Source organism: Triticum aestivum, chromosome 3B (genome assembly GCF_018294505.1).
Source record: "Triticum aestivum cultivar Chinese Spring chromosome 3B, IWGSC CS RefSeq v2.1, whole genome shotgun sequence".
Classification (NCBI taxonomy): Eukaryota; Viridiplantae; Streptophyta; class Magnoliopsida; order Poales; family Poaceae; genus Triticum; species Triticum aestivum.
Window position 1 is genome coordinate 11046763 of NC_057801.1, and position 17058 is coordinate 11063820.

General features: G+C 45.6%; 2 protein-coding genes across 2 annotated transcripts; both read right to left on the bottom strand.

Annotated features, from left to right (window-relative positions):
* Positions 1–942: 942 nt before the first annotated feature.
* Positions 943–1634, bottom strand: LOC123064299 (uncharacterized). The gene has a single exon (XM_044487804.1). It carries the CDS (start codon positions 1595–1597, stop codon positions 1055–1057), a length of 543 nt encoding a protein of 180 aa, XP_044343739.1. The 5' UTR covers positions 1598–1634; the 3' UTR covers positions 943–1054.
* Positions 1635–7065: 5431 nt separating this feature from the next.
* On the bottom strand, positions 7066–7749 carry LOC123064300 (uncharacterized). Its single transcript, XM_044487805.1, has one exon. The coding sequence runs from the start codon at positions 7712–7714 to the stop codon at positions 7160–7162; it is 555 nt and encodes a 184-aa protein (XP_044343740.1). The 5' UTR covers positions 7715–7749; the 3' UTR covers positions 7066–7159.
* Between the last annotated feature and the right edge of the window lie 9309 nt (positions 7750–17058).

A 17058-nucleotide genomic window follows, 5' to 3' on the forward strand; every position in this document is an offset into this window, starting at 1 on the left:
GGTTGGGGAACAACTACTCGGTTTTTCCTCAAAGGTTTCTCATGCTTTTTTTTCTTAATCCTTGTGACTACACCAAGTCTTCCGGCTCGGTTTGAAATAGTATGCCTGCCCCTTTTTTGTGTGTGACTGAAATATTCTACATGGTTAACCCTAACCCTTGAAAAAGAACAATTTACTGACATTGGCTAGGCATGTACTAACCGGAAACTCGGGTAGTAAATGGTAGTGTTTTTTTTCTGCCGGGGAGAGCACTTTGTCCAACCTTACTTACTTTTCCCCTCCCTCTCTCCGTTTGATTTTCCCTTTTATCCCTGTTTTTTTAACTGTCTTAACTGTCGCACCTTTTATTGACTTACTTTTTTGTCTTACGAAACAAAATACTAAATTTTATTTAGGTAGGTAAATCATTAAAGGATATGTAAACATTTATTTACACAATCACATTAATATGAGCAGGTAAATCACGGGCTAATGTACTAGAATATTTATATCTCGTTGCAACGCACAGAAAACAATCTAGTACATGTAAAAAAAAGGACTACTTGGATAGAACCAATGCGATGCGATTTGAGTGACTGCAACTAGTGGGTGGATGGCCATGGAAGCGAACCGAATGGCCACACAAATTCTTTCGTTTCTGATATAAAACAAAATTGCACGAGCCGGCAGAAACAGTTCTCAAAGAAATTAATTTGTGCGGAACAGATCTAACTTAAAATATAGCACCTGATGTGTGCCGCCATAAAAAAAGTTTACGATCTCAATTGACGAGATTGAAATTGTTGTAGATGAAATAGCTCATCTAAACATGTTGTTGTCAAGGAAACCTTGTTGGTTCGGTGCCCTAGATGAGCGAACATATGTCATCATTGATACACGCATCATGCTTGGTCGCTTGCAGGCACTAGTTGTCTACTTGGCAAGTTTGTGTTTTGTGTGTTGTTAAGCTCGATAATTCACAATTTCATCAACGACAAAACATGTTGCTACATGAACAACTAATTAATTATTGAAGGGAGCACACACATATGAGCCAAGATTTATATAGGATCGATCACTTGTGGGTAAGCAGGCCAATGACTTCCGCCGCGACGCCACATCGCTCAGTCATCTGGCGATCTATCTTTGACACGGGGGAGTTCTTGCCGATCATCTTGAACGCGTTCTCGCATATATCCCCGACGATCTGGGCGCCCGACACGAGAGCCATCGCACCGACGTAGTCCCCACGGTCGAAACCGGTTCGGGCGTTGTGTTTGAGGTTGTTGTCGGCGTCTTGATAGGCCCAAAGGCATTGCGCCAGCGCGCCTCCCTCGGGCGTGCCTAGGCTTCCCTTGTTTAGGTTGTTGATGACCCCAAGGTTATACTCAGCAGTGTCACTCGCGATCTGCAGCGCGACGCTGCCGACGTCCTGCTTCGTGGAGGCATAGGCGCTCTTTGGGTTGACCTTCAGAACGACCATGCACAGCATGGGGTTCGTGGTCTTCAGGCACATCCGGGCGGCCATGTTGGTGTCACCATAGGTGGCAGGGAGGCCCGAGGACACGCCGGCGATCACAATAAGAACAATAGCTATGGATGTTGCTGCGCTCACCATTGGGGTTTTTAGTTTGCAACTAGCTAGGCGTTGTTCTGTTGGTGCAGTACACTCAACTCTTTCTCATATATGTAAGATATGCACAAGGGAAAATCTTTATGATATGATGCGCCTTAATGATGGTCTATCTATTTCTTTTGTTGCATCAAATGTAACAGCAAATCAAATGAATATAGCCATCAATAAATTGAAAAAAAATGTGCTCTTACAACAAATAAATAGTGAATGTACTGCCATTATTTTTTGCAAATCATATAGTTATAAATGACCAGCAATGGAATAGCAAATCAGCAAATAAATGCATATTGAGAGATATATGCAACCAATATTAAGCCACAATAACCACTCCGGGTAGGGTTGTGGGACAGCATTTATCCGATTTTGAAAGCCAAGGGTCAAGCATATATTGTTTCAAAGGTGAGGGGGACAAACCCAAACTTGAATAATTGTTCAGAGACCAAATATATTCCCCCACACAAAGTAAATCAGAGGGAAGAACGATTTGGCGGATATGAAGAAGATGAGGTAACTTCCACAATTGTGGATGTTGTGGTGCTCGCCATTGTTTTTGCACTTTGCACCATGCAAGGTGTTGTTGTGTCGGTGCATCAAGGTGACTCTTCTCATCTGTGGACGCCACCCTCGAAAAATATGCCTTAATTATGCCATATTTATTCCTTTTACTACATGAGTATAATAGCAAATCAAATAAATAAATGAAGGATCTGATGAGTACTAGTTGCCGCATACTCGCATAGTGATAGATGTACAAAATATTTAGCGAATCAAAAAATAAATGTACTCTCATTGTATACATCTAATGAGTTCCATAATTACTCTGAGAAGGAAGATTCATTTCATACCAAACCAATAATAACTATAATAATGTAGCTAATCCAAAGAATAAATGTAGTTGTTTTCGGGATCCATATGGTGGGTTTTAGTTTGAATGAATGGTCGATCAAATTTATAGTCTGAATACATTTGGATCTTTACGCTCCTTTGATTAAAAAAATCTTACTCCCTTCGATCCATATTAATTGAGGCACACTTAGTACAACTTTGTACTAAAGTTGTACTAAGTATGAGTCAATTAATTTCGGTTGGAGGGAGTAGTATTTTGTAAGGTTATGTTTGGTTCCACAAGATTTTTTTCCTACGCAGGTCATTTGGTTTGTAGGTTTTGAATCCTCAATCATAGTTACACGTTAGTTAGGCCATCAGCAAGGCTCCAACTGAACCCCTTGAGTCCAACCATTTTATGCCCGGCCGAACACGAAACATATATGTAAAGATACTAAAGAGCCTAGTTTTCATAATTTTTTTCTTGTTTTTTTCTTGTTTTTACTGCTTGAGGGCCACCAAAATATGCAGACAGAAGGTTCTGCATCTATTGATATTTCCTTATCCGTTCCGAGATAATGACAGAGGGCGACAAAGGAAGGGAACCAGGCCGTCTTCCCTTCTCCCGCGCCAACGGCCCCCTGTGTCTATGCCATCCCTCTCCTCGATCTCCCTCGATCGCCAAGGAAGTTCGGCGATCACGATCTACAAAAATGCTAGACGAAGAGTTTGGCGGCCCGCGCCGTGATCATGCTTGGGAGAACATCCTTTAGTCAGCAGTAAAACTGGCCAGAGACAAGAACCGGCTGACTGGAAGAGCTCAAGGGTTGACGAGGCCTGACAACAAGTTCTCGATCACGAGGAAAATCTAAAGGACATGGCTATTTCGACGGCAACCACTAATGTGCTCCCTCACGAGTGTAACTGCTTCCTCTCAACTAGAAAGGTGTTGGGCCTCTAAGTGCGAAGTTTTGTAGCAAACAACAATTTCCCTCAAGTGACCACCGCCAATGATTAGCACATGCATACACAAAGAAAAAACTCCCGTGTGCCCTCAAGGGGACTAGTGAGGCTGTCAATCTGACTAGATTACTAGTTACAAAAGGATTAAATGCAATGAAACCAGAAAAATGCTTGAAATTGATGGAATGTTGAACAGAATGTCGAAACTAGAAACTAAAAGTGTTGATTGAGATTGAATGTTTTATGGGAAGAAAGTGGACTGGGGTCCATAGGTTCACTAGTGGTCTCCCTCCAAAATAAAGCACGGTGTCGTAAACAAATTATAACTGAACAACGACTAAATTACAGTATTTATGAGTATGACTATCCATGGCAAAATTAACATATGAGCATCACGTCCCAATATCTGTAGACTGTCCAACTGCATCTATAGTTAATACTTCACCCAAGACCGCTATTTAACATTCATCTTAAAGTATTAAGTAAAAACAAAGTCTTGCATTAACTATGATGACATGAAGTAGATGATGTATTTTATTCACCCTGCATTCAAAAGACAACTATGCAACCATCTTTTTATCCCTAGCGGCAACAACATACTACACACTTTGTTTCACTGTGGTAGCTTACATGCAAGGTTAAACCCAAAATAGCATACGCAAATCCCCCTCATTGGTTGCTTCCTTCTCCAGTGGGGTCACAACAACAACAGAGTCCGATGGTGGGCAATTGTTTGGCAAGTCACATGGGCCTCCAAAGGTCGAATTGTAATTTTTCATATTCGGAGGTCCTTTGTGAAAAACTTCAAGATGCAAATCTCTCTATCTGCCCTTTTGCGGTGTCCACATTTCTGTTCATTGTAACCTTGTTAGATAAAACATGTGGGACGGTTCATAGGCTCGAAAAGTAGCATTGACTGCGAAGTTTCCTCTTCCAGATTTGGGTGTGGTGGTGGTTTCCCTTCTTCGCCGGTTGCATCATGTTGGCGGCCGAGTCCGATGGTGGGAGGCAGTTTGGCATTTATGTTCATTGTAACCTTGTTAGATAAAACATGTGGGACGGTTCACAGGCTCGAAAAGTAGCATTGACTGCGAAGTTTCCTTTTCCAGATTTCGGTGTGGTGGTGGTTTCCCTTCTTTGCCGGCTGCATCATGTTGGGGCCGAGTCCGATGGTGGGAGGCAGTTTGGCAAGCCACGAGATCTCAAAAGGTCGAATTTAAATTATTTTTCTTTCGGGGTCCTTTGTGCAAAATCTTAAGACATCGATCTCGCTTGCTTCCAGTTGCGGTATCCACGTGTGCGCGCAGCATAACCTTGTCGTTCATTTACAAAAACATGTGGCTATCATTTACAAAAAAATTGTGAATAAATTACCTTTCATTGAAGTATTGTAATTAAAAAAAAGCTAATCCCTTCACGTGGGAGTGATATGTCAAGCTCAACACATTCGGGGAAATCAGCATAAGACGACTTGCGTGTATACGAGTATTAATTGTACGTATTGGTATGAGATCGCTTACCACCTTCGCTGAGCGGTGAGCCTTTGCGCAAGCAAATCAGATTAGAGCATTTTTAATCGATCCCTTGTAACCGATTAGAGGAGTAAAAAAATATGTTTTACTTCTCTAATTAACCAGTACCTAGTCGATCCCTTATTCGCCGTAAGGGGGTATAATTTTTACTCCGGCCCCAACTCTCGCCCTAAATTTACTCCACCGTGTGGCGGCTGAGTAAAAGTCGTGCCTCTCGCAGACTAAGGCGTAGCCTAGTGATGGAAAGGGGCTGATGCCTTCCCACCCACCCAAGTTCAAGGCTACCTGCAATTTGGGTATGTTGCACCAATTATACTGTAGGGGCCTCCCTTACAGTCTTTCTGTAAAAAAAAAGATGTACCTCTCCCTCGCGTCGCCTCCCGCCTCTGCAAATTCGATGGTGCGACTCCCACCGATCGTCCGCCGCCACAGCCGCTACCTCATTGCCTCCCCTGCCCCCACCGCCCTTCTGTACGATGTCGAGCCCGTTCGGCCCCATCGCCATCGCCGGAATCAAGTTCAAAATGCCGCCGTTGTCTCCATTGTTGATTCCTCGAATTGCTTCGTTGCTTCTTCTTTTTCTGTCGGTCGCCGCATCTCACCTTGAGTGCCCACCGCTGCAGGGCATTCCCTCTCGTCGCCGCCGGCCTATTTGGTCAAAAAGACACCGACTGGCCGGTGCACCACCACCGCACTGCAAGTTTTCCTCGAATTGCTTAGGTGAGTTTTTTTATTATTTATTTGTGAACTGGCTGTTTGGATTGAACCTAGCCATTTGAATTGTTGATGAAGGGGTTGAGGGAAATGGCGTTGGATGACTCATCGTCATCGAAAGAGGAAGAAGACGACGATGACTTTGAAACCGTTTTAGGTATAATTTTCAATGACGATGTTCCGTGGACGAGGAGAGGATCACAGTTTGGCCGCGTACACATTAACTGTGATAGAGTGGAGGGTCATGCCAATATCACGATAGACTACTTTGACCCAAAGCCAACCTATCCGGAGAAGTACTTCCGCCGGCGCTTTTGGATGCACACAAGTCTCTTTCTAACCATCGCAAAAGCCATTGAGAGATATGATGACTGGTTCAAACTTCGGAGAAATGCATGTGGAGAGATAAGCGCAAGTCCTCTGATGAAGTGCATTGCAGTTGTTCAAGTCTTGGTGTATGGGTATTCGGCCGATGCAATCGATGACTATGTCCGCATTGGTGAAGACACAATTTTGGAGATTGTTCGAAGGTTCACTAAAGCAGTGATCGTTGTCTTTGACCTGGAGTACTTAAGAGCACCAACTGGGGAAGACACCTAAAGACTGATGACTAAGGGTGAAGCAAGAGGATGGCGGGGGATGCTTGAATCACTTGACTATATGCACTGGACATGGAAGAATTGTCTTGCGGGGTGGAAGTGTTAGTACAAAGGCCACTCAACGATCCAACGACCATTCGTGATTTTCTTGAACATTCAAATTCATGTTTAGTTTCCACAAGTGTGCAAATGTGTAGTTGCAATTTATAGTAGAATTGCAAAGTTTAGAAGAAAAAAACGGAAATTTGCTCCGTTATATATAGGGGATCGGCTAGGTCCGGCCAAAACTTAGTTACTCCACCAGATACTCCATTATTTTTAAGAGATCGGTTAGGAATGCCCTAAATACACCAAATTTATCTGTCGAGTGGTGCCCGGGAGCAGCGTTTTGGTTTTTGGTTTGAGAACTTTTTCGCCCCTGGCCGAGATGGCCGAATTTCGGCCATTTTCAAAAATTTCGGCCGGAATTTGACCAAAATTTGCCAAGTTTGATCTATTTCGGCCAAAGATAGATTTCGCCTCAGGCCGAGATGGCCGAAATTCGGCCGAAATCTGTTTTTTTTTTCGGGCCGGGAGTGGACGCCGAGAGGGACGTGGGGTCAGAAATGAGATAGCCATCGTTGCTGTGATGTGTGCTGCTAGCTACTACTGCGGTTAACTGTGTTGTCTGTCCTGTGGGCGCTTGGCTGCCTTATCATGCAGGCTAACCTTAGCCACTTGCTCATAGTCCAGGACAGGAGTAGATATTCTCGCAAAAAAAGGAAAAAGGAACTTGAGGGAAGAGATGTTTCGATGTAGAGAAGCAGGGGATGAAAAATTATGTAACTCTTAAACTGCATTATCACCATAGCATGTCCAGACACAACCGATTATTTATTGACAGCAACATGCATAGAAAAACAAGCCGAGAATTATTCCGATCGCTTGGAGGCAAGCAGATCCATGAGGTCGGCCGTGACACCACAGCGCTCCGTCATCTGGCGATCCATGTCGGTCAGGGGGGACTTCTTGTTGATCGCCTTGAACGCGTCCTCACACATATCACCAGCGTCCTTCGCGAGCAAGATGACCTTCGACGCGCCGGCATAGTCCAAAAAGTCGAGGGCAACGCACGCTTGGAGCTCAAGGTCGTTGTCGGCTTCGAGATAGGCCTGGTTGCAAACATCCAGCGCTCCCCCCTCCGGTGTGCCCTCTTTGCCCTTGAACAAGTCGACGATTGCCCTAGTGTTGTTGTAGACAGTGTCGATTGCGATCAGCAGCGCGTTGCTGGCGAGGCCGTACAGGTTCATGGCGCCGTCGGTCCTTCGGTCGGCTCTCAGCATGGCCACGCAGATCGCGGGGGTCTTGGTCTTCTTGCACGTCCTGGAGATGAGGCCGGTGTGGGCGTCAACGACGGGAAGGATGTCAGAGGACACGGCGGCGAGCATGACAAGAGCCATTGCTACGGTTGCTACGGTGCTCGCCATTGATGTTTGTGCTTTGCACTTAGCTAGGCGTTGCTGTTGTGTTGGTACGGTATATATGGCGACGCTTTCTTCTTTATATATAAGACGCCACGCAGGACACAGGTTGCCTTAATTGTGCTATATTTATTCTTTTTCTACCGTGTAATCTATATCTATATCTATATAGCTAATAATAAAGGAGATATTGCTTCTAGCAGTACGTCATGAAAATTGTCCCTATAGTCGCCGACCATTGCATATCATTCATATAAAGATATCCCCTCAAACATCACAGACGCACATGCAGCCCACTCACTAGAACCGACCGAACTCTTCTTGCGGGGAGACCAGGGTTTGATTCCTAAGCTGCACGGTCTTGCAATTTTGGCCCAGCTATTCTTTTAACCTTTCTTTTTTTTGTCAGATTCAAATACTTTTTAGAAGATTAATATTTTCAAGTCGTAACTCCAAATTTAACATATTATAAATGGAAATCGCTCAGAAAAATGTGTACATTCTAAATATGATATTATTTTGTATGTTACTCATTTCTAAAAATATGTTTATGTTGTAACCTCAATTAATACTTTTCTGCAAACACATATATCTGCAAGAAAAAAATAATGCACTTATGCACATGCTATCGTTGAGTACTAAAATGTATTTGCTACTTTTAGCCTAATGCACTATTTGTTGCGCATCATCGAGGAACACCAGCAAAGGCATGAATTGATACCGGCAACTAGGTAGATATTTCTATTGTCTAATAAATTGGACACAATTTCAGTACACTTTAAAAATCATCCCACCTTTACAACACCACTTATCATGGTGTTTCTTGTATGTCTTCTATGAAAGTTTTCAATGAATTTGTTAAAGTCGTCGAGTGTGTGTATGAGCGGTGATTTTTTTTCTCCTATTGCAACAGACGGGCATATTTGCTAATAGAGTATCAAATAAATAAATAATGGATCTAACTAGGTATAGCATCGTGATAAATGTACAGAGTGTTTAGCAAATCAACTAAATAAATGAACGATCCCATGAGTGCTACTAGTTGCAGAATAGTGATAAATGTACGAAGTATTTGTCAAATCAACAAATAAATGTAGGACCCCACAACATCAGATTTGGATCTTTGTATTATTCAACAATTAATTCGAATGGGGGGAGTACTATTATTCATTTGATTTACTATTAATATCATGTAGCAACAAGGATAAATACATAATGATTAAGATGGATAATAGCATAAGGATTTTCTACTGTGCAACATCTTATATATAGAAGAAAGAGTCGCCATATACTGCACCAGCGCAACAACGCCTAGCTAGGTTCGAAGTGCAAACTGCAATAGCGGGCGCTGCAACAACATCCGTATTTATGGTTCTTGCCATGCTCGCCCTTGTGTCCAATGGGCTCACCGGAGCCCACGGCGATGCTGCCTTCATCTCTCGCACATGCAAGAAGACCAAGAATGCCAGGTTGTGCACCGACGTGCTCAGACTCGATGAACGGAGAGCCAAAAAAGCCTCCACGGTGCACGACCTTGCCAGCCTCGCGCTGGAGATAGCCACTGATGCCGCCAACTTCTACTACACGATGATCAGAGACGGAACCAGGCATAGCGAGGGAAAGACGTGGACATGATGTTCAACTGCCTCGGATCCTATACAGACGATGTAGATGACCTCGGCACCGCCAAACCAACCTTCGATGTTTGAAAATATGACAACGCGTCAAAGCTCGTGTTGGGTGCTTAGGCCGCGGGTGATGTGTGTGATAACGTGTTAAAGCAGGCCAAAATGGATCCCCCCATGGCCGAACTGAATCGCCGTATGAGGGAGAAATGTGGCATCGCCGGTGAACTCATTGGCCTGCTTGTTCACAAGTTATAGATCGTAGACCTATCAATAAGTAGTTGGTCAATCCTTTATCAACGTGTTTGGCCATTGACGCGATCATGAAATATCTATTTGGATACATACATTTGCATCTCTATCTTAGAAGCCATCTCAGACATCCGCAGTTGAGCCAAATATTGTTGGTTGTCAGAAAAAAAATTGAGCAAATGTTGGCCATCAGATGAACTTGTAATCCCGTGTGGGGGCGACTAAGAGTAGGCTGCTAATGCTGTAACAGGATCTCATTGGGTCCTGCCAATGTGGGCCCGGAGAGAGTGAGAATCCCTCGCTCGATCCTCCTAGACTTCTCTCTCGCGCGACCTCAAACCCTGCGCCGCGGCCGTAATCAACGACCACAAGCGACGGCTCTCCTCCCGGACTCGGTTCGCCATTCTTGATGTTGACGATAGGGCTGAAAGCGACTAAATCAATTTAGATTTAGATTTAGATACATTATAACTGAGCACTTTTCCTGCCTTCTCAGGTCATTAGCCTTGGTGGTCATTGGATCGTCACTTCTGGGCGTTTTGTGCCGTCCGATTGTCTCTAATCCCACCCCCAGTGGCTTTGTTCGATCCTAACGAGCGCTAACGCTTCTTGGGCCGCTGCTCTGGTGGCTTCTTTTTTCGCCTTCTGTGATTAAATTGGGCCTACCAGGGTAGGCCTGTAATCGTCCCTCGCGTGGAGGCTGAGAGACTTTCTCTGGCAAGCACGGCCCGCGCCCGTCGGGAAAAAGAGCAGATGTGCCTCTTCCCGTCGTCGTTGCTCCTTCCCGCAACCACTCGTGCGCGTGGCGGCCAGGGTTAGCGATGTTCGATCCACTGATGCGGAGCGGTGCGAGGTGAGCGGATGCAAGCAGCTGCTGCGGCAGGGAGATGGGACTGAAGATGGCCCGCCGGCATAAAAGTGGTGAAGCGTCAGTTCTTGGTAGCCACTCATGGCACCAATGTGCGCCTCTCGCCTCGGGAAGAACTAGGGTAGGCTCCGCCATCACCGATTTGGGATCCGTCCCCGTTTCCCTGAGCTCAATCTCTTCCTCCTCGTCTAGCAGGCCATCGCGCTACACCGACCTCAACCTCGACGTGGCGTTTCTTCTCCATATAGAAAGGTTGAGGTCTCGGGGGAGCTAGCTAGCACAATATATATTTTCTACTTATCATAGGAATCCCAAATAAACTCAAATTTCTCTCTTCTTTTACATGATGGAGTCAGTATGTTTGAAGTGTGCACTGTATGTTGCTGATAAGTTTTTAATTGGTTCTTTCTCTTTTACAAAATTGAGCAGAAAGAAAAGAACAGATCTTTTGGTTTAATTTAACAGAGAAAGGTTGAAACATGGAAGACGCTTCAATTCTGTCAGAGGAATGGACGCCCAAGTATCTTGTGTTTCACTTTGAGCGGAAACCGCATCAAGAGAAATTCAAGAATCTGTTGCCTAACAAGGTTTAATAAATGTCTATGCGCGCATTTCTATTATTTTATGTCTCCATTGCTCATTTTTTATTTCTCTCTTCCTCTTTTGAAATTAGTACCAAAACCAAACATCTTTCCAAACTGCTGTGTAGAAACTAATATTTGAAGCCGACATGCACAATGAGGATGGTTATCTGCTTCTTTAAGCCGTCCAATGTCACATTAATTTCTTTCTTCTCAGCTCCTGAGAAAATACATATTCATTGTTTCAGAAGGAAGTGAGCCTCCTTAGTTTTACCTAGATCCTTCAGCACGGAATCTGCAAATCATTTCTACCTTTTTTATTTCTTTTTTCCACAAGATATTTAATCTTAGTTTATATGCAGACTGCACATGTTAATGTTCTTTGTGATTGAAGGCTACCTAGATATGCTTACAGATTGCATCCTGCTCGGGTTTTGTTTTCGTTGCAGATGCATACCAAATAAGCTTGCCATTTACAGGATGCAGTTCGAGCAATTGTTTGACGAATCTGAGCATTTCTTTTTTACAGAAATGTCACTACAAACCTTGTTCTATTTGTAGAAAAGGTTAGCACACTGACTTCAATTGTACGCGTGGGGGTGGGTTTTACAGATCACAAACCTGAATGTGATATTGTCATTTGAAATTGTTATCTTGCCTGAATTTGTCTTCTGTCATCATCCATCAATTGGCATACTGTACTATAAATTTTCCGACCACTTTGTTCAACAGAACCCAGCTTTTCAAGGCTTTGACATGTTTTGACTCTGCGACTCGTACGTTTTGTTCACTCTACAGTTTAGAATTTACTTTGGACGTTGACATTTTCCTTTTGGCTCTTTATTTAATCATTCTTATATTGTGATGTGGTGCTATATAGAGTTACCTGAGCTTTTCAGTGTGTACTGTATACCCATGCTAAAAACAGGTATGTTCTCTTAAGTAGTGATAGGCTATCAATTATTATGATTTACGTGATACATCGTATAGTTTCGTTATTATATTTATTCATGCATGTGACTCTTTATGCCAACTTTGAGGCTGCCAAGCCAATATCTACAAAATAATTGTCCCTGGGAGTCGCAAGATGCACTGTTTAATAGTTGGGTCATAAAGGAGCGCAATACAAGTTGACAGAGAGAATACTCTTTTATTATGATGTTTTTCAAGTGCAAACAGATAATGTATTGAAGTGTTGCATCTGGAAGATAAATCCCCATATGCGGCGATGTTCGTAGAGAGAAAAAGGAAATCTTGCACGTTGCACAAAATTCTTGTCATTTAATATGATATACATAGTATAATCGCTACAGTTTGTGCTGGTTGTTCCATCTTGGAAGACATTCTCCAATTGCAGCCATATTTAGGGTGCATTGGCTCTCGATGCTGCTTGGCACAAATGATTGTGAAACATCACCTGGGCCATGAAAAGTTGAACTGGTGAACTCAAACGAGAAATTTAACGTAGCTGAATTACAGCTTTTTTGACTGCATATTAGCCTCTTCTCCTACGGGAAAAGCTGAATTGCCAGCACTTATACTCATGTATTACATTATAACAGTGTCCTATTCCTATGTACGCATAATTTATGTTCTTGTATAACTACCAAATCACCACGAAATCATTTCATGCTCTATTACTATTGTCTATATATAGACCGCCAGTTCTCCAGGGCTAGATCATCCAAAGTTATGGCAATGCATGTTTACATCACCCACTGATATCATGTGTATTCTTTGTGCTTTCAATGATCCAGCTTCTGACAATATTAGGGGAAATCATCTATGATGCTGCCTTGATTATGAACAATTACAAAAAAAGGATTATTTAGCGACGTCTCAAATTCCGTATTCAAATACCTCAGGTGTGAGACCAAACTTGAAGCAAACTGAAGTTAAGAGTTAAAAAAACCCAGTCATCCCCTACCATGGCACTACTTGGCTCTTCCCAATTGCTGTCCAATATATAGTCAGTTTATACAAATGTAACTTCAGTGTTCTTTTGTCACTATGTTTTTGATAGCATGTTTTATGACTGTGTATACATAAAGGTCCTATCATTCCATTGAAAAAATAGACGGGCGCAGCAACGCGCGCCATCAGTGATCTAGTTTGTGTCAAAAACGAGCTCATTGCATTCTCAAAAAAAAAAACAAGCTCATCGCACGCAAGTAGGATCGTCCGTGAACGAACTCATGAGCCATCCTCCTCCACCACCTCACCCATTTCGTCTATACTCGGCAATGCCCTAGGTGCACATGCGCCGCCCCTGCCACCACCATCTTTCGTCTATGCTCTATATACATGTGTCACGTGATAATTGTCTTTCTTTTTAGATGACTAGGAAATATGCCCGTGCATTGCATCGGGGGGAAATCATATGCTCCTAGGTCAGTAAGCACCAACGTTTCTTTTTCTCTATTCGGATTTATCTTCGGTAATGACCGGAAAAATAGATTTTTGATTTTTTTTTTTGGAGAAAACAAATTTGCCTGAATTTTTTAAATGGATTTTGAATTCGATTGCTCTAGTGTAAGCTCAGGGTCCGAACCACCCCTTCCCCAACCCAACCCAACGAACCGGCCATTTTTTGTTGTTGTAAACTCGGTAAAAACCCATCCCTAGAAGGCACAAGAAAACACGCCTCGAGATTCGCGCTCCAAATCAAGCGGATAAGAAAATCGACTATGCACAAAACTACAGGACGCCGATAAGTCCCGAACGTTCGGGATTTGCCCATGGCAAATCGAAGGTGTTTATTGGCAAATTATATTTATCGACCATGACAAGTTTAGCTGGTAGGCAGGGCAATTTCTCCCTCATTTTTTTAATATTATTTGCTAGGAAATTGCCGTGCATGACAACTAAAATTTCCATCCTCGTCTCAAGTAAAGTTGCCATAAAAACGTTCGATTTGCCATGGGCAAATACCGAGCATTCGGGATTAATCATTTCCAAAACGAAAAACAGTCAGCTTTTGTTTTAGGAAAAATGTAGTTATAGCAAAGCTTCATGTTTTTTCCTAAAAATTAATATGGGAGGTCTAGACGAGCATCGTTCTGTTTCCAGTTCCCTGTTAAGAGCTGTTTCTTCCGGATTTGATTTTTGAATGAACAAAAAAAATGTTTTGGGGTATCCAACACCAAGCTCTCTCTATAAAATGTTCCTTCCCTTTCAGAGGTATTTCCATCCCCTGCCGCCGCCGGAGTCCTCCACCATTCCCGATCGCCGATTCGCCGTCACGCCGTACGGGACCGAGCCTCGCAGGAGGAGGAGGAGGCGCCTCCACCCGCCCCCGTGGCCATGGACCAGGAGGAGCCGGAGACCTGGAGCAGCGCCGGTGGCGGATCTTTCGGCTCCTCCGTGGTGCCGGTGGCCGCCCCGGGCGAGCACGACGCCGTGGGGCCGCAGCTGAAGTCCGGGGGGCAGGAGAGGATGTTTGCCGTGAACCAGAGCCTGCAGTGGCAGTTCGCCGCCGCCGCCGCCGCCGCGCTCCGGCCTCCCGTTGCCGTCTGTCGAGCCCAATCTCCGGCGTCCAGAGCCATCAAGAAGCGCAAGAAGCGTCATGAAGGCGCGTTCTTGGCCGGCTTCGGGTCGACGTCGCCGTCTGCAGGGGCCGCTATGGGAGCCAATTCGCTGGACGAGATCATTGTCGGCAACCGCAGGCTGCGAGCGGAGGAGGATCTTGGCCGCGGGGAGAGGTTCTTGGCCGCGGACCAGCGCCCGCCTCCGTGCTCCGCTGCCGCGGCGCTCCGGCCTTCCGTTGCCATCCGCCGGGCGCGATCCCCCGCGGCAAGAGCCAGCAAGAAGCGCAAGAACCATCAGGAGCGCGAGTTCTGGGCCGTCAATTCGCTGGACGAGGTCGCCGTCGTGGACCGCAGGGTGCGAGGGGAGGAGGACCTTGGCCGCAGGGAGAGGCTGCTGGGCGCGACCAGAGCAAGCAAGAAGCGTGAGGGCGGCGTGTTCTGGGCCGGCATGGAGTCGAAATCGTGGTCGGCGGCGGTGCCCGCCCCGGGCGTGGACTCGCTGGACGAGATCGCCGTCGTGGACGGCAGGCTGCGGGACGTCCTGCGCGGCCGACGCCGCCATCGCGGAGGTCCTGGCCGCGGCCAGGAACAGAGCGGCGATGGCATTGCCGGCCGCGGTGCCCGCCCTGGAGCACGCCGTTGGTGCCGCCCGTGAGGACTCCATGGAAGAGGCTGATGATGGACGATGGCCGGACGCGAGGGCGCTGGAGGCCGCGGAGGCGTTGCTGATGCTGAGTGAGAGTTGAGCAGATTGGTCGATCCATCATCGACGCCCAAGCCACGAACTTGCTCTGTTTCACCGCTAGAGTAGACTAGAGTAGAGTAGTCAGTAGGAAGAAACATTAGCATATATTTCGGTTCCAGTTTAGGCGTTTGAACATGTTACGCAGAGCTTCATTTCGACGGGCACATTCTTCTTCCTCCTCGTGCCAGGCATTCCACCGAGCACTTGGTGAGCACCCGAGGTAGCTCGCCGCTGCCGGCGTGACGATGGCCGCCGGCGCCGTAGAAGCGTTCTGCCGCGATGAAGCGAATTCGGACGCTCGCGCCGTGGATCACCACCGTGGGCGCGAGCAGCCTCGACGGCGACTTCCTGGCATACGTGTTAAGCCGTCCTCGGAAACGGCAAGAACACATCACAACGGCGGGCTGTGCGGAGCGACAAGCGAGTGGCAGCCGACGGCGACCTACCGGAGACGAGCTACCTCTTGTGCCGACCTGGTGTTTGATGAACTGCCCAGTACGGGAAGGAAGGAAAAAAGAAGAAGGCAGAGGTGAATGCCAACTTGGACCGCCACGTGCACGTCTGGGTTCAAAAACCACGACACGTCAGCTAGAAAACCGTTCCTAGTGTCATCTGGGACCAACTACCAAGTGTGTTCGGGTTAAGGAATGTCTACGAAATCTTTTCAAGGGAACATGAACTCCGCCATGGGTCGAAGGACTGGAAATTCATGACCTCCGTTTCGAATTATAAAATGTTTTGGATATGTCAACGTATATAAACTACACCCTCTATTCACTTATGTAACATGTTTTGGTCAAATCGTCTATTTAGAAACAGTGGTTGTACATACGGGCTGAGATGAACGAACAGATACACTAAAACGCGTTTATATACATTTGATTGAAAAATGACATCTTATATAAAAAATAAACGCAGAGAGTGCTTTTCTCTTATCAGCTTTCCTACCCCGAGATGTACCTTTATTCTTGGAGAGCGGGCGGACGACCAAAACACTAGCCGTTGTCTCATCTACTTCCCTCGTCGCTGTCGCCAGGCAAAGCCCGTGCCGCGCCGGCGATGACAGGGAGATCCTGATCGGGGGCACTTGTTTGTGGATGAGTTGGAGGGCTGCTGCGGGACGTCTAATGAGACGTGTGCTCGAGTGGCAGTCTTCTCCAGGCGGTGCTGGACACGGCGTTGGTGGTCCAGTGTAATGGTATTCAATGATGGCCCAACCTGTCTAGGTCACCGGAGAAGAGGGAGGTGGTGCATGATCGGTGTGAAACTTTTTTCACGTTTTCTTTAGGGATTCTTCGAGTTTGTTCTGGGATGACAAGGCATTGGTATTGTACCAGTGTAAGAATAATGTTCACCCCGCTCTTTCCCCTCTCCGTCTGTGTGCTTATCACCGGCAAGGGGTGTGTGGACTATGGAGCAATGCCTCCCGTGGGTCTTCTAGGATCTGGTCGGTTTAGGTCTACGGTGGATTTTGTATTCAACCGGCTTTCATTGTCTTTGGACTTTCTACATGCCCTTATCGACGTTTTCTTCTGCCAAGTGGCAATTTACATTGCAGATCACGATTATTGGCGTCTACTGGTCTACAACGACGACTTCCTGGCGATGCTTCCATAATCTATTGGGTTTAAAAAGGTTTGCGCCGCCAAGGTTGAGACTCGGAGGCAGCATCGAGTTATTCTCACGGCACATCGCCGGTGGATGCAAAAGGAAGAAGACAACACCACAAAGATTTGAATGCTTTCCCCATAT

Excerpts from the sequence above, each read along its gene's own strand:
- LOC123064299 (XM_044487804.1), bottom strand. The coding sequence starts at position 1,597 with ATGGTGAGCGCAGCAACATCCATAGCTATTGTTCTTATTGTGATCGCC.
- LOC123064300 (XM_044487805.1), bottom strand. The coding sequence starts at position 7,714 with ATGGCGAGCACCGTAGCAACCGTAGCAATGGCTCTTGTCATGCTCGCC.